Raw genomic sequence first — 27984 nt, forward strand, 5'->3', positions numbered from 1 at the left:
ATACAGTACTCAAAACACAAAGCAACCAAAGCCTAATTTTCTTTCCCCCTCATATAATAAACATTCTCTCTAGAAAACAGGATAAATTTGTGCCAAATATACCACTTCGACAAATTAAAATGAAAAGACATGAAAGTAAAACAACAAAACGTTATCATGATAAATCAAAAACATCTAAACTTATTCAAAATTTCAGTTATTTCATGTACATCTTTTAAATGCTTTTACATATAAGTTTATATGTCTGTATGCAAAATGAAATGTGAAATGAATCTGCATGCACACAGTTTTTATTTATACATAATATGCAAGTTTCATTTGTTGTTTTTTTTAAATATGTATCCACATAAAACCAACTTAGAAACCTACAAGAGGTGGGTATAATGACTATTACAAATACAGTCTAGTCTGATTTTAGGTAGACCAAATGACACCATTTATCTTCTCTTAAGAAACACTGTCACTTTCAGAGCTTTCCAAACCAAGCTACCTTCTAGAGTTCAGGCACTACCTTAATTTTCTAAAACTTCATCCAGCAATGACACATGTTAACATATTATTTTCTTACTTAGCCTTGGCAATTTCACCTTTCCAATATTTGTAGACTTTTTTGCTCCCATTCCCCCAACTTATAATCTTCATTCTTTCAAACTTTCCAATAATGTAACCTTTCCATCCTTCTACCACTGCATTAACTTCAAGGTTCACATTGTTGGATATGTATATTTTTAAACAAGAGTCAGGGCTTAATACATTTTAAAACTGCACTAAACAAGCTGCATTATAAAATAAAACATTATGAGCTTCTGAAAATGGAAAAAAGAATGGCATTGATTACAGAAGAGTTCTCACTGTAAACATTTCTATCTCACTGTCTCACATACATACTTTAAAGGAAATCCAGAACAAGAGTTAATTAAATACCGCTAGACTGAATTTCAGGTACTGAATAAACAGATGGCCATGTGTCATAGACCATTAGCAGTCTATTTCAATTATCTGGGATTGGTATTAATGTAATGACATGGAAGCTAGAAAATCTGAACCAAAGACACGTGTGTGTGACAGTTAAAAATATAAGATTGTAACTATACGTAGTATAACATTAAAGTATTTACTGCTATATAAAATCAGTACCAGCAAAAAAAAGGAGATTACTATTTAAGGCCATCATTAAACCCAGACATCATCTTTAAGTATACCAGGATGTTTGCCAGTTCTTGCATAAACCTCAAATCCAGCTGACTTTAAAAAACAGTTATGAAAAATTAAATAAAGATGTCCTTAGCTTTTCCACAAATAATCTTTCATATCGGACTTATATTAATTATTATGGTCCCCAATACTGTAATATTTAAGATATCTGCTTACGTAGGTTAACATTTATTAAACTAAAATCAATATCATGTTCCTCAAGTAGAAAGATCTTCCGAGACTTCTGCATTCAGGAGGACTTTCCTTTGCATAAGTACTAAAAAGAACATCTGCTCTTACTAACACTGACCTTAAGGGTGAACTTACATACAAATACATACAAATCTTCAGCTGTGCAAGACAAATTTAATACAGAGGAAACTAGAAAGGTATAGAACTTCAAAAGCAACAAAGGATATTTCTGATGCACTTCAGCCTCTGTCAAATTTTAGTTCTACTCTACGCTACCTTGTTCTCCCCACTATTTCTGTGACAGGACTAACTCTGCTGTATTCTTGTGATATAGTTTACATCGTCTAAATCTGAATTCTGCGGGCTTTTTTTTCTCCCCCTATGCTGAACAGTAACAACTCTGGCCATTCAGCAGAAGTCCAAATCATGCATTTTGCATCCTGACAGAAGAATCATGAAAGTGTTACGAGTAGTTTTTCTATTTGAGATTCTTCAAACGCCATGGAGAGAAAAAAAAAAAAAATAAATGCAGGCCTTTCAACTGCTTTATGCAGGAGTGGCAAAGTAAAAGTACCTTCTGCAAATCTTCACTTCAAAGGTTTTGTGTTCTGTAATATTCACCTGGTATTGTATAACAATACAATTACCTTTTCACTGTCTATTCCTGACAAGTTAAAACCACCTTAACTTACATTCTCAAATCTTACATTGCGGTATAAGCTATTTTCCTAGTTATCTTCTGGTTGTTTGGAGGGGTTTCTTTCTTATTTTTTCTCTAATTTTAGCTATTTTCTTCAATCCTGTTACATTTAGTAGGCCAAATAACAACCTTGGCTTGACAATTGGTATCTCTATTGCTCAGCATGCCAATCAACTGAACAGCTCTGCATGACACCTGCTGATAAGCATCATATGAACAACATACATTTGTGTGTCCAGGATCCTGACACTTCCAGCTGGAAGAGAAGCTACCCTAATTTCTATGTTATTTCCACAATTTCAAAATCTAAGTTTTCAAAGACACTTACCCTAGTCATTTGGTTGCCTTGTCCCCCTCCTTTTATGAGGAAAAGGGAAATGAAGAACAAATACACTTAAAACAGTTCTTAAAATAATTTTGGAGGCAAAAATTCAGTTTTGTAGTATTTTTATACCAAAGAGAGCCTCTTATGTTAAAGGATGCTCTGATTATCTTTGTCTTTATCTTTACAGAAGTGTTCCAGCCACAGAAACATTCTGTGTCTAACACAGTATTAGGCTTATAACAGCACTTGTTTACAATAGGACAAGGCCTTGAATGAATTACAAACAGACTACACCCTTTCAGTGCAATACAAATATCTTCTGAACAGAATAAAACTTCAGTATAGTCTTGCAATTTGTGAATTAAACCCTGTTGGTTGCTTATATTGGTCATTTTACTTAAAAAAAAAAAACAGATTAACAATGTGAAGTGTATATACAGGGACATATACATATACACACACCTGACATATATAGAAAATATATACGTATTTATACGCAATTATATATAATATATATATGAAATACACATATAACATATATGTATTTATATGTAAATAAATTATACACGTGTAGAATGTATATGGAAACTGTTAATATTTTAATTCACCACTCAAATTTATCATTTCGAATTTGTAAATTAATTACAGAGAAACACAGTCACTCTTTGAAATATTCATAAAAGTAGCAAATACCTGAAGTACTCACAGCAGTGGAGTAAGGTGAATGAGCTCCTGTATTTTCAGCCCAGCAGCCACAACCATAAAGAGCTGCCTAAGGAAAGAAATGCACCTTCCATAAATTTAAGAATACATAGGTTTAGGTTTGTTCCCTTCCCTTAACAAAAAAGGGAAAAAAAAAGAAAAAACCCACCTACCATACACACACAAAATCCCACTAAAAACCACCAAACACAAAAAAAGAAGCCCAAGAAAAATCCAAGTATTAATACAAAACTTAAATAAGAAAAGCTAACAGTCAAACCCAAAATTCCCATTCATTTTGCTACATTTTCTTTTACTATTCTTCAGAACTGAGTGATTATCATAGATACATGTTATTCTAACCTAGCTTTGCAGAAAATGAGGGTATAGATATCAAAAGACAAAACAATTGCAGTCGTTTCCTATTTTTATGAAGTCCCTTTCACTGTACTATATAAAGTCAACCAAAATCACAGCTATACAGCAATGCACTATGACTTTTCTGACACTGGTCAAAATTCCCTTATCTAATAGCTATAAAGAATGACTATAACTGATACCGACTTTTAATACCTTCATCACTTCTACCAATTCACAAGATCATTTAAAAATTAATTAGGATAGCTTCCCTAAATATTGATGAAAATCTTATTTAAAAACACTCAAAGCATTTAAGAGAATATTTGTGGTACTAAGGAGGTATTTAAGTCTGAGAAATTAACTTATTAATAGCTCTGGCAAAAGGTAACTAACTACAGAGCAACTTCTTAGTGATCAATATTCTATAACACTGACAGAGGACACTAAAACCAAAACTTGCTTTCCAATGCAGTGATAATGCCTTCAGAGCATAATGTGAAGGAAGGGAGAACATCGGTTTTCCATCACAGCTCTTACTTAAGTATTACAATTCCTGAACAATCATTCCCAAATGAAAAGGTATAATCACCTGACCAACTCTTCCAGGATGCTTTAGTGCTAAACCTCCACTGGAGACAGCAGCAGCTACATTTCCTTCTTGGTCAACAACAACTGCACCAACTGTATCCAATGTTCCTGAGTCAATCACCTGTGAGATACACAAACAGAAACAACTACTAAAAATAGTATATTAAAGTCAGATTATACTTCTCAGTCTGCAAACTAACGTGCACAAAATCAAGTGGCAGGCTGATCAAGAAAATCAGTTTGTTATCATGCATATTGTATCAACTGTGCTGCCATAAATCTTCCCAAAACACTCTCTTGCCTCAGACAGGACCCGGAGAAAATTTATCTAGAAACAACAAAGCAATAAGTATCTCAGAACTCATACAATGCTTAGACTACCTGCCTTGACTCACAGAAGTGCCAAAAATGCTGTCTTATTAGTGGTGGGCACTTGTTCACTAAGAAATGATTCAGCAACTCATTCCAAAGATACCATTATCAAAAGGCCTTTCCCAAAAGCTTCAAGATGGCAGGTTTTCATACACTCTGATCTTTAAAGCTAAGTATGATTCAAAAATTTAAGAAAAAAAACAAAACCACAAGAAGCAGCTTACCACACAAAGACAAAATTCTGATATTCTGAGTGACAACAAGAATATTAATTGAAGTCTTGAAAAGAAATCTCCCTGAGGACAGATTCTTTCTCCCAGACTTGTTCTCGGTTCAGCGATTTTTAGTGGCTTCCCAGTTGAAACAAATCACCCTTCGTTCCTTCTGGGTCACTATAAATGTGCCCTTACTTTCATCACTTCTGAAGCAGATTTCCTCCCTAAAGACAATGGGTCTTTCAGCATTCTTTCACAATGCAAGCTCTCTGTCTAGTATCTCAAAAACACTTCAGCTCTCTCACCTTGGACCTTCCCACCTTTCTTTCCTTCATTAATGTCCCACGTTCAGTCACTCAAAGAGAAAGAGCAGTTCTCCCTTCTCTCCCTAGACTTGTCCTAGATTCGTTTCTCTGCAGAACTCAGGGCAAGGCACCCTGACTTCATGCCAAATCACACACTTTTGATGGGACACAGCATGCAGTATATGTAAAATGAAAAGTGAAAAAAAAGGATACATCATCCATCAAAATGCTACTGTTGCAAAAGCCCTCAAGCCTTTAGCTGATCAATCTTTCCTGTATAAAAACTTACCTGCATTAAAAAAATCCTATGTGAACTTGCCCAAGCCAATAATGCCTAAGGATACTAAGCTATTAATACAAAAGACTATTTTCTGGAATAGGATCCAGAGGGAGGAAGAAAATAAAATATACACCCAACTATTCAACTTCAAATTATCACATTCCTACCATCAATCAAAATCTCCTTGGGCATACAACATCACTTGTCAAGAAGAATTCTTGGGAGACTTATGACAATGATAATCTGGCCACACTTAATTTAAGAGATAACATTTGAGTTAATACTGTGCCTGTCTTAAAAGGAAAAATACAAAATGCAGCACTACCGTGTTCTACAGTATTTTTCAAGCAAATGGAACTCCTAAGCAGGAATGTCATCCTTGACTTGTACCCAGAACAACAGTAAGTTTCTTCGCTTCGCCTACACCTAAATATTCCTGAGGAAGTTAGTTCCACACTCAGAAGCTGGCGCTTACCATATTCAATATTATAACAGACAGATGGATTTCCTAAGAGTAAAGCAGAGTAACTGCTTAGAGAAAAAGAGAAGAATATAGATCTAGGCTCTAAACTGGCATTGGGAAGAAGAGCAAGTTGAAAAGCTGAGGAAGTTAAAAACCAGGATCAGGGAACATACGATAAGCAGAGGCAAAAGAAGTTTTGAGGACTTGAACAAAGAGGACAAGAAAAGAGCAAGTTCCCTTCCAAGTTGTAAAGATAAAAGAAAATTAAGGAACATCTCTAACATCCCTTCTCTAACATCTCATGGGCAAATGTATCTAACATCTCCCAGGACTGCGAGCCACAAGCCAATTCACGTATTATTAACCCAGTCAATACTATTGAAAAGATCTTAAAGCAGAGAGCAGCTTGCTCACTGGAGGTTCAGACTCCCATCCTTGAAGGTTTTCAAGATCAGACTGGATAAAACTCTTCCCAACGTGAATTCTCCTGTGATCCTATGATTTCTATATAGAGAAGAACTACTAATGTGATGCAGGGGGTTTTGTTCATCCCTGGCCCCTTTTATCAAAGGAAATTATACCCACAACAAAAAACTTGATTAATATAGACAAGTACAGATATGAAAATCAAGCCCATCAAAGTTAGGAAATGCTAGAATTAAGGCCATCTGTGTAATCCTAATTCGTATTAAATTAAACACTTAGGGCTCCCCTAATGAACAGAAACACATTTTAGAAGGATGACTCTCAGTATGGAAAAGTATGTTTTCCATATCATCTGACAGCAAATAAAGAATAAATGCTTGCAGCCTTCTTTGCAGCATCTATAAAGCTATTTGCTCAATCTGTCATCCATGTTCTGCTTTAGCTCTCAAATGAATAAAACATTTGCCTTCGGTAGCTACATTTCTAATTATTTTTTTTTTTAAATATTTTAATCAAAAAACCACAAGCATTTAATAAGCATACGTTGCACGGAAACTTTCTTTGCCGTTATTTCCATTAAAAGAAGACCTATGTCCCATCAGCATTTGCTGTCAATTCAGTGATCTAGTTTGCTTGCTTTGGCTTAATTAATTTTTAGATAGGGCAACTTAGGAGGCGGGAAATCTTTCTACCGGGAGCATTTTATTTTAAGCTGGTCCACACAACCTTCCTCCTGTAGGAAGTCTGTATCACTGAAGCAAAGGAGTTCTGTATTATCTTACTCAGAAATGTGTTGTGTTTGATCAGAAGAAGGATCACTCCCAATGCTATATGTACTCTTACTCAAACTAAAAACTAGTGTGGACCAGTTTTATTACATATCCAATGGAGAAAATACATTGTCAGATCTATTCTAAACATATTTTTAAGTTTGCTCCCATTTCAATACTGACTTCACACACTTAAAAGTAACACCACAAATCAATTCTACAGCCTACTACTAAAAGTCTTCTAGTCACATGAACTGTACTGACAGCCCAATGATTTGTGAACCACTGAAAACCTCATCACAATTTAACATAGTAACTTCCCTTACTTCTCCATACAAAAAGGCATTACACTCCTGAGAAGTTCCAGGAAGAAAGCTCCTGATGAGAAGACTCTCCCTGTCACACATCTCACCTCTTCAAACCATATGAACGTTTAAAAATACAGGATCCTGTCATGCTGACACAAAGACAATCAATAGAAATACATTAAATGCTACAATTAAGGAAGCCCAAATTCTATATGGATACAACAGGGACTAACAAGATTCAGCTTGCTTGCCATTATCTTTTTATGTATTTTATACATTAATTTAGCACCTTAGATGTAAAAACTCCGCAAGTTCCAAAGGAAACTTGATTATTACTTGCTGATTTCTGTTAACAAATTCCATATCCAACTCTGACACATCCATTGCAAAAGCAGTTAGGATTTTTTAACAATGTAGTACTGCAACCTAAAAATCATCTATTATACAGTTAATATTTTACACGGAAATGATTGAAAGTCAATGTGAAAGGTAAGACATCACATTAATTAATTAGCACTTTGTCATGGGAAAGGAAGTTAGTTGCATGAAATTACGGACCAAATATTCAAACTTGGCTAACAACATGCATGCAAAGCAGGACGATGCTCATCTGCACAAATACAGATTCTATCAAGCATGTTAGAAATCTCATCCTTCCCTTCCTCTGCACGTAAAAAACCCCTATAAACAGTCATTTTATAAGCCCCTGAGGAAGTTAACAGTTAAGAGTTTAGAAGAGCTCCACCCAGTGACTGCTGAAAGTTATCTACAAACAGGGCCTTTTCCATCTCAACTTGAGGTTGTCTTGAAATTCTGTTTAATTGCCATTAAATCTCATCTCTGAGTATCATAACTGAATCAGATTGAAACAATTAATACCTATATGTTATTACCCAACTACCCACACAAATAAATAGGATTTGATTTTTGTTGATAGTTAGACCAAGCAGATTCCCCTAAAAATATGGGGGTTACAGTATCCTCCTATTCAGAACAGGGCAAAAGATAAATCATCTAGTACTTTCCACATTGGCCCTTTACAGATCAAGTAGAAACAGAGAAGAACACAATAGTGGAGAGCACTATCTAGAAAGCAGTGTATCAATTATTAATATATTTTCATCTTTTAAAATCTCAGATTTAAGGTGCTCTTGATGCAGCACTTCTGTTTGTTACAGTACTAGTTAACAAGCTATGAGGCAATCTTTTAAGCATAATTTTATTTATTACAGTATTTCAAAGAAATACTTACAAATCTATCTAAGACAAAAGAAAATGCCACTATTCTGTGAACAGTGGGACCAATTAATACCTACACATGTAGAAAATATTGGGTTGGGTTTTTTAACACTGGAATTGATTAAAAGTATCTAGATTTCTCTTCCCATGTTAAATGCACTTTGAAGTACAAGTCTAAAATTATTATTATCAAAGATCATTTCAGCATGGACATGGGACAGAAAATGTCCCATGGGACAGGAAAATGAAAATGTCCCACGGGACAGGAAAATGAAATGTACAAAATTAAAATTCCTGCTCAAACCGTAAGAATAAGTATGACAGACACTAGGATTGGTATAGTTGACTGCTGTACTTACAATTACTTTCACAAAGCCATAACAAATTTTATTTAAGGAAACTGGAGAGGGGCAGATTTTGACTAGACATAACGAAGAATTTCTTCACCATGAGTGGTGAGACACAGGCACAGGTTGCCCAGGGAAGCTGTGGATGCCCCATTCCTGGAGGTGTTCAAGGCCAGGTTGGATGGGTCCTTGGGCAGCCTGGTCTGTTGGGAGGTGTCCCTGCCCATGGCAGGGGGGTTGGAACTGGATGGGGTTTAAGGTCCCTTCCAACCCTAACTATTCTATGATTTTATGAAAAATGTAAGTGATTAAAATTCACCCTATATGGGAATTACATGTATTTCTATGCAATGACTGTTGCTCACCCAAAGGGCTGAAGTTGGAACTAGCTAAAGGTTCACATGGTACATTGAAGATGATCAATAACAAACATTAAATGCACAAAATACTTAAAAGAATGTACTCCCATGCAACAGACACGTATTATTCTTTTCTAAATATTTTCAGTGTTATCGTCTCAAAAGAGTAGCTGAAGAATACAAAACTGTTGATTCCATACACAATTCCAACTGTTACGCACATATTTGGTACATATGTTAAATTACAATAAACACAAACTACGTTTTAATAAACCTCTATCTAAATGTTATTTATGGAGTTAAATAACAAGGCTACAAAACCCTAGCCTTTAAGCAGTAACCCACAAATAACTGACATGCACTGGAAATTCTTAGGGCCGCTTATTAAAACCTAGGAGAGGACAAGCAACTTCAGCATAGCTGCAAAAAAGATTTGTAATAGCAAAAGAAAAAATAAAAATAGGGCTTTTACCTGAACTCTACTAAGCTATTTTCAATGAGAATTTCTTCTGGTAAAAGACAGGTTAACAATAAGAAGACAAGCATTTACTTTTGATGTTTTCTGGTGCTTGAGGTAAGAATTTCAGAACGGCATCTGGCTGAATTAACACAGCAAGTCTCCCTATGAGTATGTTTAATCAATTCACACACAAATAAAATCATTCCTTAACTACATAATTGTCACTAGATCTTTTTTAAAAAAGTCTCAATTTTCACACCATCAAAATTCTATGAAGTTAGCAACAGATCTTCCTGTGTGCAATCACATAAACCTCAACAAACCGTACGTTCGGTAAAAAACAAAAAATACAGCAAAGAGAACATTCCATTTACTTGGAAATAGGGTCATTTGGTAAGTTACACTGTCTATTTTTTTCCATATAATCTTTATTAAAACAGCCTCTCATTCTTTTTGAGCTTGGTATAATTTAAGTTTCACTGTAAAGTCATTTTCAAAATGTTTATTTTTAGCAGAAATCTACCAACAGCTAAAACTTCCAGGTGATTTCAGTCTTTTTTGGTCTTTAATACTATTTCCTCACATTGGCCTTCTAATTCTGATTTCCATTCAGCTTGAATGTTGTTAACATCCTTTCTATCTTGCTTTTCTCCCAACCTCTAATATTTCATAGACAAAAAATAACCAGAATTTGTAACAACTGTGCAATACTTGTAACAGAGGCACGTAAGTTAAGCTGCAGCAGAGGGCTGAAGCAGACAAGAGCCGAACTAATGAAACGGTTATCAAATCCTGCTGAAAGGGACAGGTCTGCAGTTCCAGAGACGCACAGCAAATTAAAAAAATCAGGTAAGTATTTATCAAGTTTAACTTTGCCCAGAAGATTAACTTTTAATTATACAAGTATTTAAGTAGTTTTTAAACAATTATTTTTAAACGTCTCATGAGACCTCAGCTTTGACAGTATGAGTTTTGTGATGACAGATCATATGCCTCAGTCCTGCTAAATGACCCTTTCCTAACAGCTTAGAAAAAAAATACTCTACCTTTTTTTTTTTTTTAGAATTTTTCTTGTAGAATTTGGCTTTACGTTTCGAAAACCTGAACTTCCTGTGAGACTGCAATTATCTCACACTCTGTGGATAACAAGCAGCCCACATTGTTAGCACAGTTTGGCTATCATACCCCCACCACAGACAGCATGTGCCCAGAAAGTTGACAAAACTGGTGTGTTATATGCTGGATCACTTACCGTTGAGTAGAGCTCTATTTGATCACCTCCTTTACCTACCATCATTGGCCTTTGAGGGTCTCCCACAAGCGCTGCACATGACTCTGGAGCCCCTTGAAATTTCAAATTGCAGGTCGGTAAGCTCATGCATTGGCATATGTTTCAAGCATTGACTTGCCCCTTATTACATGAACATCAGTGCTGTACAGAGACTCCTTCTCCCTCAGTTATCTTTTCATATCTCTATTTTCACAAGCAGGTATGTGAAGCTCTATAAACAGTAAAGTTCCAAAATTAATAACTAGCCTTCCCCCCCCCGCTCCCATTCTTACTTTCTCTACAGGTCTTATCTCCTTGAAAACAGAAAAGTTAGTACCCTGCTAGGGATAGCTCATCTAAGAACACAGAAGAAAAATGTTGTCTGATTTATCACTGGTATGCTTTAGCACAGAATACAGAGAATAAACTTTTTTTTTCCAATTCTCTGGGATTTGTTATTTATATCAACATATGCAACTACACAAGGCAGTGGTCAGCCTACCAAAGCCAAGAGAAATGGACAGTTCAAAATGCCACAAGCCCCATATAGAGCCTAGGCATTTAATTTAATGAGTCATTCTTTGATATAAAACAGTAAATGCAAATACTGCGACTGACATTTCAAATGGTAACAAAGGCTCTAAATTCAAACTAAGAGTGAGGGAAACAGAGGGAATCCTCATAGTTCTGTTGTACAAGTAATATGGGCCAGGTCAATGCTAGATGCATGCACAGATGCACATGTTTACCTACCTGATATTTCAAATTTCACCAACTGCAGCTCCATAATGCAGTGCGTTCAGGAAACATTAAAAAGTGGGAAACAGTGACAGAGATTCCAAGCTAAAGAAAATGTTTCAGTAAATAATTATCTGTTTGTGTTTATATTAGTCATATTTCCATTTCAAAATGAGAAAAATATTTTTCATAGCACAAACAAGATACAAAGTGACAGTTCAGTTTACAAATAGCAAGGCTGGAGACTTCAACTGCACTCCATGATCATTATAATGTCTAAACATTAGTGTGGTCAAGGAAAGGTGACTTCTGATGCTACATTAGTCTCATCTTCCAGATGACATGAAGTCTATTAGCAATCGATTGTAAGTTTAAGATTACCCAACAAAATTTTAAAGAGTAACTAACCTTTTCATTTGATTGTCTTCTTTTCTTTAACTGAATGAGATCCGTTTCCACCTTCTCAGCCAACTCCAGCTTCCTCTTGTTCCTCTTAAAAGCTGCTAAACTAAACCCTATAAAATAATTCAAAAGCATTTAAGTAAGAAAAATGCTCCTAATTTAAATGTTGATAAATTTGTATTTTGAATGTTGCACCTCCCAAATATTTTTATTTTTATTGATGCAAAAAGCATCAATAAAAAAACGAAGAACAAAGTACTTAAGTTTCACCACAACATGTTTACATATTTTCCTAAGTGAAGAAAGTTCTACTGTTGTTCAGTAACAGTGATGGGTGAAATATCTGCTAGAAACAAGTCACTGAACACATATGGAAGCTATGTTGGTCTAAATTTCTCTCTGTCTGGCAAAGAAGCAACAGTGCACAGAAGAGAACAGAATAAGCAGCTTGTGTCAAAATTGCTGGGTTTGACTGCTGACAAGTAAATAGATACCATGTGAGCTCATTCCGATATCCATAAAATTATGCTACTATTTTATTACCTTAATTGTATATCTGCATGTTTACCCATATAGTTAAAGATACACAATAGTCTAGCAATATTTTTATGTTCCAAAAGCGAACACAGTCTAAAGACCACCTAGGTCTTGAAAAGACAAACATGTATTTTCCACATCTAAGTCTTACATTCAGAAAGGAAGTGTTCTTTAAAGTAGGATAAAAAAAATAAATTGTTATGCCTAAGAGACCAAAATGACACGCTCCCATTTCAGAAGCTCTAGTTCACGAAAAAATTGCAGATATTGACATATTTAAATTAGTTTTGACTTAGTAGCATCCACAGATTGTCGTAACATCCCCTTTGAAATGCAGAGAAAAGAGGAGGTGGGAAAAATGGCTCCTGTCACTTGTTTAGTCATGCAAAATCAGGCTGTTAGGAGGGCAGAGGTAAACACAGGTAAGTCAGAAGTTCAAAGGAAGTTAAGAAGCATAGGTCTCCTATTTAATCTATAAGCCTTAAAAACACCAGTTTGAATGAAATACTGAATTTAGCTTTATCGCTATTATTCAGAAAACTGGAACAGCTACAAGAATGTCCGAGTATTCAACAACAGTCTGTGAATAAAATCAACACTACAGAGCCAACAGACTACAAAGCTTTCATTTACAATTCTCAAAGTACACAGACAGCAAGCATTTTACTTCTTTGAAACTTCCCCATGCAGGTGCCAGAATCACCTAGTGAACGCTCCTTTAAATCTGATTTTAAGTACATAAAACTGGATCTCAAACTACCACAGTTATTCAAGCATGTAACCTGAATGTAATAAGAAAGCTGGCATTTCTCTCCAAAAACCTAATGAATACCAGTTTCTTAAAACTGTAAACACATATTAATCTGCCATCACCGAGAAAGGAACTCTTTCTACCACACAGAGCTGATTAAGACAGCTACTTTGGACAACACATTTCCATATTCAAAATGAGGTCAAATAGGTATAAAAAAAAAAAGACACTTAATAAGGGGGAACAGGCAAAGAATTATTTTAGTCTAGCACTAATTGGGGTTGGGGAGGAACAAACAAAAGACCCACACACAGATTAAGAATTTGTTAAACAGAAGTGTCCCAAAATAAACCAAGTCAGCATATTGTTTTTAATAGAATTTTTAAACAGGAGAACTTGTAAGTTCACAGGACTTCAATAAATATAGCAAATACTTATGGGTAGAGCTACAATATGAGTAAGAATTGTGCCTAGCCATGGTACTTGTCAAAAGTAGGTACCCCACAGGCATAAACATGCCTAGGCCAGTCATCTACTGCTGCCATTGCCTCCTGCCAATTCAGAAAAAAGGTGTACTTTGAGAAGCAAGACAAATAAAAGGGTGCATGAGCCCATACATGAAAACTTGAACACAAGAAGGTTTCCTTGTACTCCATAATCTAATACTAGAGGTGTCTGGAAACCTTCTGCGAAATTTGCATCCTCACCAGTTCAAATACATGCAGAAAGATCATGTCAAAACTAGACAACACATGCGCTAGTTCCAAGCTGCCCTGCCAGCTCCACAAAGTGATGCTACATGGCCTCTCAGCATCATCACTCCAACCACACCTTGATTTCTACTTATCCTGTCATTTTTTCCACAAATTTCCATTAAATTCTCCAAGCTTAAGACAGTTGTTTCATTCACTGAAGTCCTGAGTCTCTAGCTAAGCAACTAAGTAATTTTTAGATTTTACCTTGTGCTTAAGATTCTATGTGTCTTTTCAAAACAGGATTTGCTTCAAAGAATCTAATGGTTTACAGTAACTTATCTTCATTAACTCAAAATCGTATCAGTAAGCTAGGAAATACAGGGCAGAAAACAAGTCATTATTAACAAAGTGGTATACACTAACGAGGCAATAAGAAACACTAGATATGAAATTAAGCCAGTAATGTATCACCTTGTCCATGTTTAGAGAATGGATGACTCTATGCTAATAAATCAATAATTTTGTCAACAAAAAACTGTTAGAAATATTTTCAGTTCTTGGCTACCCCAGCTGCCTTTCCCAACTGCTGGGATAAAGACCTGTGATGCATTTCTCCCAATTGCTTTTCTTACTTCACTGGTCTTCTAAGTGTGAGAAGTGGCACAGTGCATCAAGGACTCTCTTACTGACCAGATATCCAGAGCCCCAGGAGATGGTGTGGCACGTATTTTTCGCATATCTTAAACAGACAGATGACGAAAGTTTTCTAGTAACATACAATGACGGATGTTGGAAGGGAACTTGGGTAGTCATGCAGTCCAATCTCCTAAGACAAGCCAGATCGATTTGAAAGGGCTGCATGAGAACTTGTCAACTTCTGAATATTTTCAAGAACGGAGATTTCACAACTCCTCTGAGCCTCTGTTCGGATATATGATCAACCTCATGTTAAAACAAAATAATATATTTTCTGAAATGAGGCAAAACCTCACATACTCTAATACATGTCAGTCCTCTATGATCCTGTCCCTAGACATCACACACCACCATAACAAAGTAATATATCACTCTAATGCACAAATACACAACAGTCTACATTAACGAAATCAGCATGTTTACCATGTAAAATATACAAACTTTCCCAGCTTCCTCCACCACAATATCTGCAAAACTTGATAATCAGCTCCTATTTGTGACAGATACTGCAACACTGGTCACATTAGAAAGTTCATACTGTTACACTAGATAAGAGATACTAGAGAGGTGCCAATTATGGTTCTGTACTTCCAAGTGACACCAGTTTTCATCAGAAACATCTAAGGGTCTTTCAGGGACAGGGAGAGGGATTGTTTTGGGGAAGATCTTTTTCAGGGGAGGAGGATGGTTGTTTGTTTTGGGTTTATTAATACCATGCCTCCCTTTCCAGAGTTACATACATCAATTAATGTATAACAATGATTCAATAACTCTTAAATTTTATTCAGTTTAGCATGAAACGTCATACCTTCCAATACTGCAAGGGAAAGAGTCTATTCAGACTTCCTCTAGAGTGGAAATTCTTGTGCTCAGGCTAACGTCAAGCTTCAGAATAGTTACTAGGAGTAGCATTCATTTCAAAGTTAAAGATTTTGTTTTAGCAAGGACTAAAGAGTAATTGACGTTCGTTATTGTGAGGAAATAATTATCAGTCATTATGAATTCCTCTTGGCAGGATAAAACAGGATATCTCCAAAGTGAACAAAGAATTGTGAAATCAAGGACCAGCCTGTAAAAGAGGCCTAGCAAATTCTCTTTTTTCCTCCGACATGGATTTATGCTCAAATTCAGAAGACCAGTGAAAAACAAAATAAAACCTTAAATCTTACTTTTTTCTCCAGAATAAGCAAATAAAGACTAATAACAAGTGAAAGGCTGCCTCTCAGTGTATTTCTGCCTTTGCGATGTTCTATCTTATCTAAACCCACTATAAATATTATTAAGCTGCCTAGTACTCTGGTTGCTTTGTCTTGCTCTAAAAGTGACAAAAGGAGCTAGAAAACACAAGTGAGCTTCTCACTAAACACATGAGAGATTACATTAAAGTTTTCTGAAAACATCCCCTAAGTTTGTTCCTTGTCAAACAATATATTATGAGGTTTTAAGAACAACAAAACATTTTATGAACCAAAAATAAATCCAGGATTCAAATGTGTTTGGCTAATGATGCACATTTAACATAAGCCACTGAAAAGTTATTTTGAAAATAAGCATCATACGTTGAAATGCCTACACACAGTTTAGGTTCATAGTTCACACTAAATCTAAAACAAAAACTCAGCTTTGTGGTGCAAGGATGCTAAGAAATTTTATTTGTCCTAAGTAACAGTACAAAAAACACTCTCACCTTCTCCAACATGACAGCATATTCCAAGCTTGAGAAGAGGAAAAGGACACAACACAGCGCTGAAGACAGGCATGTTTTCCTAAAATAAATGCAATATCGCTACATCAGCCTTATGTTGCCTAGGCCAAGGAGAAAGGGTAGCAAGAGATGTAGACCTTATTGACTGAGGAGGGTAGGAAGCTAGAAAAGGAGAGGTAAGTGTGTAGATAGAATTTTAGGGTTTTGATCATAGCCCAGAGATATTGTTGGAATCTATGGAAAGATATAAAGCACAACTTCCTTTGATTTTTACTGAAGAATTTAAAAGTTTAGATGAAAATCAAGTAATTGTCCCAGACAATTACTACCCTACACAGTAACAGGAAGGAGGCTCAAACTCATTCTTGAAAAAAATTGCATCGTGGAGTCGACAGAGAACCACCAGCCCTTCTGTTTTACTTTCTCATTTGTATACATAATGTCATAAATAAAACTACTTCAGAGCTGCTGGTAGAGGCGGGGTAAAGAAACAGAAAAACCCACAGCTGTACAAAACCACTCTGTTAAGTGTTTAAATGCCATACTCGGGCCTCATCCAGATTAAAGACATATAATGACTGACAACAGAGGCATATCAAAACTAGAACACCATTAAAAGCTTAGGACTTGCCTCACATTTACAGTATTTACCAAAAGTCCCTGCAATACAGCCTGGGCAATTTTCAAGGACCTCAAAACTTCCTAGCTGTCCACATTCTCCCTTCAATCCTGCAAGGTACCAACAGGAGCTACCCACATGTGCTCTATACTTAAATGCACTACATTTGGGGTCTAACTGTGCTAGACAGCAGAAGCACTGGGTAGATTTGATGATTTCTAACCTTGATGATTCTATAAGTGATAGGATGAGAGGAAATTGCCTCAAGTTGCATCAGGGGAGGTGTTAATTAGATATTAGGAAAAAATTATTTACCAAAAGATTGGCCAAGCATTGCAACAAACTGCCCAGGGAAATGGTGGAGGCTCCATCCCTGGAGGTGTTTAAAAAGTGTGTGGACATAGCGCTTTGGGATGTAGTTTAGCAGGCATGGTAGTGCCGGGCTGACGGTTGAACTTGTTGATCTTAGAGGTCTATTTAAACCTTACTGATTCTATGACTCTATGAATACTTGGTCACGGCAGAGTTGTAGAAGTTGAGACAAGTGTAGGAGTTTGCTGTGGAGAAGGCTCAGTAGCTGAGCACAGAACAGGCTTAAGTATGCCCTGCTCAACTCCATTTGTCTGCATGAGAGATTGGTATTAGTGGATATGGTGTCAGAATATGTCCTTGATATGATGTATGTATGTGCCTGACATGTGTGCTTGATATGACGTATGTACATATATATACATACGTACAACCTATTATGCCTACAAATGCAGAAGAAAAAAAATCTCACAGGCCCATCTTGCTCAAAGTTAAAACTATTACAATTGTTCCCTTTTTCAAAAAGTTCCCATATTACTGGGTACCCTGATAAGAAAAGACCACAAGACCTACAGGACATTACCTCATTACCAAAAGATCCATCTCCGAAATTATCACAGCTAGGCAATAGATAGAGCTTTATACAGGCTTCTTACATTGTTGTCACCACTTTACAGAAAGAGCAGAAAGAGAAATTTTCAGCAAGCAGGTCACAGGCAGAAAAAGAAACAGAGCATTGGTCTCTGAAAGTCATTATTGTGTGCCGCTTGTTTGCCATAAAATTTTTGTATCATTTACTTGTGTCTTGTACTAATCCTGTTGGCACTCCAGCAGTCTGATCATTCCCGTAACTGCTTTTACTGTTATATTACGTACAAGGAAAAGTCAAACCAAAACCCTTGGCAGTTCTATTATATAATTACACAGTGACCACGTAAATGAAAGACAACTGTGCTCCCCATTCTACATAGCTGCTCTTAGTCATCTAACATTCAGAGAACACCTATGATTCAGAGAACAGAGGTGAGAGAAAAATTATTAGAGAGAAAACTAGAATTATCCTATTCATGGACTTCTTGAAATAACTGAGGTGTACATACAGAACACAATGTAAGACTAAGGCATTCTTTTTTTTTCTTTTAATAATGGTAAGATTCATATCTATTTGTTAATTCTAGATCTGAATACTTCAAGTCAGAGTGTAGCTGATAGGCTGTTTATTGTAATACACTAACATTTCTTGTCCAAAGTTAATGCTAAGAGTTTTCAGTAAAAATCTTGTTCCTTTAAAACTTCCATTCTTTTATAAGCCACATCTATTTCCTTACATGTTTTCAGGCTAGGTAAGAAATTATTTAAGTGAACAATTATGTTTTTAAATAGAAGTTAACAAATACAAATTTCTAGCACCACTAAATCACAAATCAAGTTCATAACAATACTCAAACCTTCTCATTTACTGCAGAGGAACAGCAAGCTGAGAACACAAACTCCAATGGTTCTATTACAGTCATAACAAGTTATTATGCAACAAAACTTTATGCAAACTACGACTGTTCAGCAATCCTTGTTTAAAATAAGACTGTAAATTGAAAATACTAAAAAAAGTCAAAGAATATTTTTGAGAAATCTTTGGAGTACAGACTGAGCTCTGATCAATCACACAGCACCCCCTGGCAGACATTGCTTATAGTCAGCTGAAAGAACCAGAAAGAAGAACTTTCTACATTTTATCTCCCTATTCCATATTAAAAGAGAATGCAAATATTGTGGGAAAACGAATTGCAAATTAATTAACCCACCAAAATTAAAATGATCCACTGTAGAATTCTGTCAAGGAGTTGCTAAAATAGCACAAATGAAGCGAGAGACGAAAATAACTTTCATTTTAACAAAGATATTTTAAATAACAGGTTACCACTACTTATGCTTGTGATGGGACCAAAGACTACTAGTGCTACTTCCCATGTTGCCATACTTTGACAGAGACAGCAATATGAATGGGGAAAAAAAAAAAATTCGACATCTAAAACATATAAAAACACTAGCCTATATTTCTCTGAGCACTACTACATAGATCTGATCCGCATAACAAGAACTCAGTGTAAACTGTCACTGGACATACCATTTCTTACTATTTCCTGGAATAAATCCTTTTTTCCACCAACCAGCATTTCCTTCTCCATGGAAGATTTTCATTCAAAGCTTTTTCTGGGTACCTCAGACCAACCTCTTCCCTGGCTAACTTACAGCCGTTCCATTGACTGGACTTAGCTGTTCAGATTTCAGAACTGCAAGTGAACTGACAATATTGTGTCCAATTCCAGGGAGCACTTACACCATGTCTGCCCTTATTTTTTTTTGCCAGTGAAATGCATGAACTCATTTATTCTGTGTATTTTGGAACAAAGGCAGTAAATTTCACTGCTAGAAGATAAGCATCTTCTATCTGAGAGATACTTCTTAAGTTTCCTAAAATCAGATATGTGCACAGATTACCAAGCTTCCTAATCAAATCCCAAACTCTTGAGTTTTTCTTTAGATCTCTTTCTGACCCTAAAAACAAAGGAACAAAACACGGTCTAAGCCTTGAGCCACTGACTGAACCTCGCAGCACAGTTCCAGCAATATGGCAAATACTTTCCTTCATGCAATAATAATGGACAAAACTGGTGTTAAGGTGAGGTTTGGGGCTTAGGAGGACAGAGAGGCTAGGTAGGCAATACTGGTAGACAGAGACACATAGGGTGTCAATAGAAGTATAGCAATCTGCATGACATTTATCAAGAAAAGGCTCTCCCTCATTAAAGCATCCAAGCAGCCATAAGATAAAAGGGAATTTCCTTGCATACATAAAATTGGTTAAAAAATATAAGAAAGAAAGAAGAAGTAAATAACTTGTAACAAGTGGAACGCCACGTCAACCTATAGTAGTACCTACTCTGCTCCACAAGATATGATTTTACTGATGACACTAAGTTATGCAAGGTAACAAGAGGACATGACCAAAGAAGGACTGAGCAATAATCTGACAATAAAACTGCAGATTTTATTCAGAAAGTCTTGAAATAATGAAAAAGAAGTAGTTCTTCACACAACTCATAGTTAGCAATAAAGTTTTTTGCAGATGCTAGAAACTAATATGGGCCCAAAAGAGAACAATTTCAACGCAGAAAATGCCACCGATTACCCCAAGGTCTGCAGGAACCAGCCATGACTCAGGAACGTAGATGGGGATAGTTTGCACTGCTCTTACATTCTTCCTTAGGCACCATGTGTGGCTACACCTGGATTCCAGTTACCAAGCTATGGGGCTTTTCATCTTATATAACTTAAGTACTTATGGTCATTTCCACAGTGTTAAGGGTTATAGGTACAAGCTTGCTGCACGAGTAGTTGCCATCCTCTTTCCCTTTGAAGATCTAACTCTGTAAGCAACTCTAAGATGCTGTCTTACATTACAGTATTTTGCATCTATTATAGGCTAAACTGAAAAAAACAGGTAAAAGTGGTTCAGCTATTACTAGTGAGGGCACAGATATTGACAGCTGAAGCTGCACCTCAAATTTACATTGTCTATTTAAAGTATACTTATAACATTTATAAGAAGCAGCATGATACAGTAAATTAGCATTTCTATATTGTCATTACACTCTTAAATAAACTTTGATCTTTCAAAGTTTAAATAAACTTTCAAAGCAGTCTCTTTAGCACAGGGAAGCAAAGCTCTAGCATAGGCTAGTAAGGGCTTTAGTATTGGCAGAAATTAAGCTCTAATACAGGCAGGAATTAATAAATTCAGCTTTCTCAAAGATGACAGGCAATATAGGCAGATAAAATTTCAGGTTTTTTTAAAAAAAAAAACAAAAAAACCCATCCACTTACTACACTGGAAAGCCACCAGATTTCTACAAACATTAGAAATCCCATTTCCTCACATATTTGGCAAACCAAAGACGACAAAGCAGGTGAGCATTGACATAACCTTGATACAGTTCAACAAGTTATGTGGTTTAAAACATGATTTCAGTTTGGTGCTTAGATACTTTGATAGTTCTGAGAGAATTATGGAGTGTGACCACAAAGCTGATCACACAACTTTCTTTGTAACTGATGAGATGGAGAGCTCCATTCATGCAAAACCAACCACACAATCCCCCAGCCTTTACAGCATGTGTAACATCACTGCTGCCATCTCAAGTCTGGGAAAAGGGAGACAGAGTAATGCAATTTCAAGAACATACTTCCCACGTGCAGCACAGAGAAGCCAAGACACGCGCACCTAGCTCTCCCTGCTAATACTTACTGCAAATACATGTCTAGGATTTGAGTTAGAAACTTTTGGGAGTTTAGATTTGGGGTTTTGTAATTAAGTTACTAAATGTATTTTCCTGATGTCTGTCAATTACTTCAGTTCCTCATTTTACAGAGCTATTCAACAGTCAAGCTAGTTTACCACCAATACTCCAAGTAAACTCTACACTAACAATTACTGCAAGTGTCATCAAAGATACTTTTTTTTTAAGTTTGCTACAGTATTTAATGCAATAGCTCGATTCAGATGAGATCTTTTGTTGTTGCTTCTGAACAACCTTCTCTTTAATTGTTACTGAAGAATGTCCAACTTTCCCTGCCCTACTAACATTGGAAAAAATAATTTTGGCTTTTTTACATGTTACCTGCTTGACAGTTTCCAATATCCTTCCAATATAACCATCCCATTTTGTCACACGCAGTGTTAATTGTTACCCGGCAGCCGCACTGACCAGAAATCTACGTGTTACAGAACTAGCTTTGCTAAGGACTCCTATGAAAATCAGCACATTTTCTGGAACTGATTTTTTAGGTTTTTGCTTGCTCTTTCGTGCTGTTGTTTCTGGGTTTGATAAAGAAAAAAGTACAAATATTTTACCATTAATGATTATACTATAAAATTAAGTGCACTCAAATCTTAAACGACAGCTTTGAAGTCACTCAAGCACTCTTTTCCCAGATGCCTCTTAGGATGGTTAATAATACAATCTTAATGTAAGTTAGTATTATTCTCCTACATACCTATTTCGAAACTTAAATAGCAGAAACTGTCATCTCATCTTTTTTGAGAAGGAAACTGAAGCACAAGACTATAATCATCAAATATGTCCTTTCTGTAAATCCAGTTAGCCATTATCATTTATGCCCAGGTCAAGCAATAAAAGTAGAGAACACCCGTGAAGTATTCAGTTTACAGTAATTTGCTCAGTATTACAAAGAATATCTGAATCCCACTATTTGCCACATTTTTTTCAGCATATCCATCAATTATTCTAACCTGAAACCATTTTTGCAGCAGAACATTCACCTAGCCTACACTCAAGTCTTAAAAGTCACAGCCTGCTTCACAGCATCAGTTTATTCCCAGAGCAGTTCCATCCTGTGCAAAGGCTCCAGCATATAATCACATAGGTGTGTGTTTCAATACGTGTAAACCTAGGAGGAAGTAGAGGTGTGGGAAGCAGAGGGAGGTTGGCAACTTTAATATCTGTATTTTTTCATTGACATTGCAACATTAAATGGCATTTCCGCACTGAGTTTGCAACAAGATTAACTCCACAATCCTGGTAATTGTTTTAACACAAATTGTTTTGCTAAATAGAAGTATGGTGCACATACTGCAGAGATAAAAACTAAACACTGGTGTTTTGGAACAGGTTTGTGAAAATACATGGTCTGGGATTATTCTTCTGATGTTTCTCCAACATAGGTTCATAGTAGGGGTTAGGTAAACCAAACCAGTAGCAGTTATCCTTATTTTTAAGCTATAACATGTAAGTTTGCTCTGACCAAGGCAAATTTTAGCTAGTAAGAGATCATCTGGTAATTAATTTTACTATCTAATTACCTCCATCACAACACCAACACACTGGTACTAGAAACAACAAAAATTTTTGTGCATGCACACAGAATTAGTTAAGAAACTTTCCTTCTGAAGTATCTCCTACACATACACAGAAACTGCTTTTCTTAAAAAAAAAAAACAAAACACTCCAAGCCTTAAGTGTTTTCACCTCTTCTAGAGTCATATAAACAAAGGTGTTCTACTTAAACTGAGCCCAGAAGTTGTTCTGCAAATGCCGTCTGTCTTGGACAGACCAGACTGGATGAGGCTTTGAGTAACCTAATCAAGTGGAAGGTGTCCCTCATATGGTAGGTCCCTTCCAACCCAAACTACTCTATGATTCTATGACAGTGGATAGATAGGGCAAAAGTTTCAGCCATGTGGAACTAGAAATCAAAGTGTCCTGTTCAAAGTGAAATGTATCATGAGTATGTGTGAAAACTGTCACGATCAAGTAAAATGGTGCCACTGCTTCTGGGATTCTATTTAAGCATTGGGTATTAGCAACTTTGAACTACAATTTCTGGATTTTTATCTACATTTAAAACCAGACCAAAAAAAAGCCTTAATGGCAGCTCTGGGTTTCAATCTCTGGTTTGGTGACTACTTATGTTGTATGCAATAGTACTGTTCAGTGTAATGTAAAGAAATATTCTGTAAACCTGACTGCTCCTACTATACAGAATAATTCAAGTCCACTTGCTGAACTGGATTATTCCACCATATTAGATGAAGCAAAGGCTACCACTGTAAAAAAAAAAAAAAAAAAAAAAAAAACAACAACAAAAAAAAACCCAACTCTGAGATGGGTCTAACTATAAATCTAAGAGTCAAACTGGCATCTGATGAATACATGGCTAGTTGGTAATTTTAGGATTCACGATAGACTACAAATGAAGACTTGCAGGACTGAGCTGCGAAAGAGCCTACATTTTATTGAAGTCCTTCGTTAGATTTAATCCTAGAATCACAAATCCACTTGGATTAGATGTTGCCAAAATGCAGGTGAAGTAATAGTTTATAATTTTTTTCTATTTAGATACTCAGCAGAAAATAAGTAAACTTAAAGCAACCTTATAAAACCATAATACCATAAACTAGTCGAATTATAAGAACAGTAAAGTGATGTACACCTCAGAATATGAGGCACCATTTGAAATGATTCTGTCCTGTTCTTCCTACTGACACCATCAGTTTACTCACTTGTAGCCATGATACCTGGAGGACATGCTGGTATCCCGTGATCAACTGCCCATCTGTAAGCTCCTTCACCAACTAAAAAGCTAGGAGACACAGAAGAGGGAGTTTAAACAAAACCATATAACAAATCCCCCTTTTCTTGCAATTATTTTTTCTATTTGGTTTGGTCATTTTAAAAATCGTTAGCTGTCCACATTTCACAGAAATGTCAGCTATAGTTACATTTGGCAACCTTATGTAGTTTCATTAGACTAAACAGCTCTGATATTAAGATTAGTATTGGATAAAACACGTGCTATTAAATTTCAAATTAATTACCAAATAGCACCAGCTTTTAACTGAAGCTAAAACAAGACAAAAGTTGCCTAGAGTCTTGCTGTCTATAAAAGCTTCGTAAGATCCTGAGGACCAAGAACATGGGATGAATGAGGTGAGAATGGTAAGGCATTTCCAAGAAGTCAGCCAATGCCACAGGGTTACCATGAAGTCCTTTAAGAAGTAAAACGCAAGCCAAAAATAACCTTTATTTAGAAGGATAAAGGCCTATCTCATGGAGATTTATCAATCATTTACAAATTAGTCAAGCCTATGGAATTTTTCATACAGCTGCAAAACCCCCATAATTAGAGTAGCTGTTTTCTAGTCAGTACTGAAAGTTTTACAGTGGTAATAGAGCACACTCTGCCGTGACAAAGGAAGACAGCAAAATAAATAAACAGACAACTTCTAGTGGAAAAAAAAAAGTGGCTCAGTTATCAATACTGTTTCCCCTTAAATAAATTCATCTGATTCCCTGAAAAGGGAAATATGGTAGTTGGAAACCACACATTTCCAAAAAACAACAGTACTAACAACAGCAAGAGGATAAAATATAACTATTTCCCATATTAACCTCATATCCCCCTTTTGAAATAAGAATTAAAAACCTGTCTAATGGACAAAAGTAGTAGAGACTGAGGATTTACAGTATTTTCCAGATATACCAGAATTATGAGTATGAGGCTAAAGAAGTTATTTCAGGTACAAAATCATCCCTGGGATCACATAATACTACAGTTTCTGAGAATATTATTGATACAGCAAATCTGTTGCCATTAAAGCAGTGTGAACTTTTCTTGACAGAGTTTAATCTGATCCATGCAGCTTCCAGTATGTTTTGTGCAAAAGTAACTGCCATTTTTAACCATCAACTTTAGAACAGGATATGTCAGCTCAGAATAAAATGCATTAATTAAAATAATAACCATTAGAAACTACATGTTCTTGACAACAAGAAACAAGCCTATTTGTCCTGGCAGCATAGAATTCTCGAGTCCTTGAACTGATGAATTCTTTGAAGGCATTCTGTGCTGCTGCTTCATTGTGAAAAACCTCTTGCAGGAAAGTCGTTGAGATGCTTGAAAATGTGGTAATTGGTGGGAGAAAGATTTAGTGAGTAAGCTGGGTGAGGTAGAGTTTCATAGCCAAGTTTGCGCAGATTCTTCAGAGTCATTTGCAAGACATGCCGTCACAGAGAAGAGCTGGTCCTTTTTGATTGACCAATGTTGGATGCAGGCACTGCAGTTCTCAGTGCATTTTATTGATTTCTTGACAATATTTCTCTGCTATGATGGTTTAACTACGATTGAAGAAGTTGTAGTGGATGATTCCACTCCACTTGCCGACCACCAAATAGGGACCACAAGCTTCTTTTGATACAGCTTCAGTTTGGGGAAGTGTCTTCGTGCTTCACTGTGTAGAATGCTGTCAGTTGTCATCTAGAATCCATTTTTTGTCAAGCGTCACAATGTGATCAAGAAATGAACCATTTCTGTTGTGCAAAAAAAGCACAGCGCAGACTTCATAACAGTAATTTTTTTGATTTTCGCTCAGCTCCTGCAGCACCCAGTTGTTGAGCTTTTTTTATTTTTCCAGTTTAGTGCAAATGTCAAACAACTGTTGAATGGTCAGCGTTCAGTGCTTCTGCAAACTCTTGTGTTGTTTTGCCTGGGTCTGCTTCAATAATGGCCCTCAACTGGTTGTCATCTATCGCAGAAGGACATCTGCGACTCTCCTCATCCTTCTGACTCCCATTTCCATTACGAAATTTTGTTTCAAACCCATGACAAGCTGTATGTTCATTGGCAGTCCCCTAGCCAAATGCTCGGTTGATATGGCTAGCAGTTTCTGCTATACTATGTCCCATTTTGAACTCATACAACAAAATCACTTGAATTTGCTTTTTTTCCCCCATCTTTAATTTGGCAGCATGACATAAAGAATAAACAACACAAATTTCGCGCTTTAAAATGGTAAACTATATGAACACAGCTGAATAAGTTTTATCTAAATTGAGAACCACGGTTTAATCTAAAATAAGCATCACAGTTTACAACAAAAACTGCAATTATTTTTGCACCAATCAGTACTCTGAGGCGGTACTTTCCATCTTTTTCATTATTTAACCAACACAAGAGGTGTATCCAGTCTTTCCTTACAACAAAAGTCTCGAAGTTTATCTAGATGAGAACTTGAATTGTTAAGTACCTCTTTCTTATCATTGTTAGTGCAGCTCTGGGTAAATGTTTTTCACACTGCAAGGTACTGCAGCATAAGTTACTGGAAGAACTTAAGTTTGGAAGAACTAAAGCATCTCCTACAAAGGAAGCTAGTGCTCAAGAAACGGCCTGTCACTTTCATTAATGTAAGAGAGAAATGCAAACCATAGCCACAAGTAATTAAGTAGAATCCTCCAGTGACTAAAACTAAAAGGTTTTGATCTTCAAAAGACTAATTTTCAATCAACACCACCTTTTCAAGAAGTGAATAAGCACTCCCTGTCCAACAGAACAATTCACACAGACAGGAAGGGTATGTGGAGAAAGTATATAAAGCTACTAATAATTGACCTTAATACAATAACTTGAATAGTGTAGATCAGTCAGAAACACTGCAATTTACAGCAATCTCACAACTGCCTTTTTAATACTTAAAAACACAGAAAAGGTCACTAGTATTTATGAAGTGTGTAAAAAAAGCATCCAAGAGTATCTCAAAACTTAAGTAACATGATTTTTACTCTGCTCACACTCGCGTCCTTAATTCCTAGATTCCCCTCCCTTCCACAAGATGGGCCAAGCATTTTCCATTTCTGTTCTCAAAGAATGGTTAGAGTAGTTGAAGCAGACGTCTCCTGCTGGTATCTAATTAAGGCCCCATAACATCACAGAGATCATCCACTTTTTTTAAACTTTTAAGTTCGGATTTCTTGAAAGTATGGCATAATCACAAAAAAAGTTAAAATCAACATTTTACAAAAAAAAATATTCAAGATCTCAATGCTTTACTGTCTGTAACACCTATAATGTATAAAGAATTATTTGGTGAGGGACTCATGCAGGACATACAGCACAAACTCGGTTCTACAGGTAGTCAAATACATATAATCTAAGAAAGACTAAACAGCCTTTGGACCATCCTAGAAAAAGCAAGTTCTGTGACCCAGTTCAGCACACAGCCACACACTTAACTGTACCAGCCACAGATGACAGAGTGGCAAGAGAGCAAGAATTAGCAGTCTAGCACTAGGGAAATGCTACA

At 36.2% G+C, this 27984-nt stretch overlaps 1 protein-coding gene across 6 annotated transcripts in view; it reads right to left on the reverse strand.

Annotated features, from left to right (window-relative positions):
• TASP1 (taspase 1) overlaps positions 1-27984 on the reverse strand; it is a 91387-nt gene that overhangs the window by 42145 nt on the left and 21258 nt on the right. For 3 of the 6 annotated variants that reach the window (XM_054061504.1, XM_054061502.1, XM_054061501.1), the window contains exons 7-10: positions 24409-24488; positions 12022-12128; positions 4063-4182; positions 3105-3183 (exon numbers count right to left, since the gene is read on the reverse strand). In XM_054061504.1, coding sequence (XP_053917479.1) covers positions 3105-3183; positions 4063-4182; positions 12022-12128; positions 24409-24488 — 386 coding nt within the window. The remainder of the gene's footprint in view (positions 1-3104; positions 3184-4062; positions 4183-12021; positions 12129-24408; positions 24489-27984) is intronic. The other 3 variants (XM_054061503.1, XM_054061505.1, XM_054061506.1) reach the window with 3 other exon arrangements.

The sequence above is a fragment of the Cuculus canorus genome, chromosome 3, assembly GCF_017976375.1.
Source record: "Cuculus canorus isolate bCucCan1 chromosome 3, bCucCan1.pri, whole genome shotgun sequence".
Taxonomy (NCBI): Eukaryota; Metazoa; Chordata; class Aves; order Cuculiformes; family Cuculidae; genus Cuculus; species Cuculus canorus.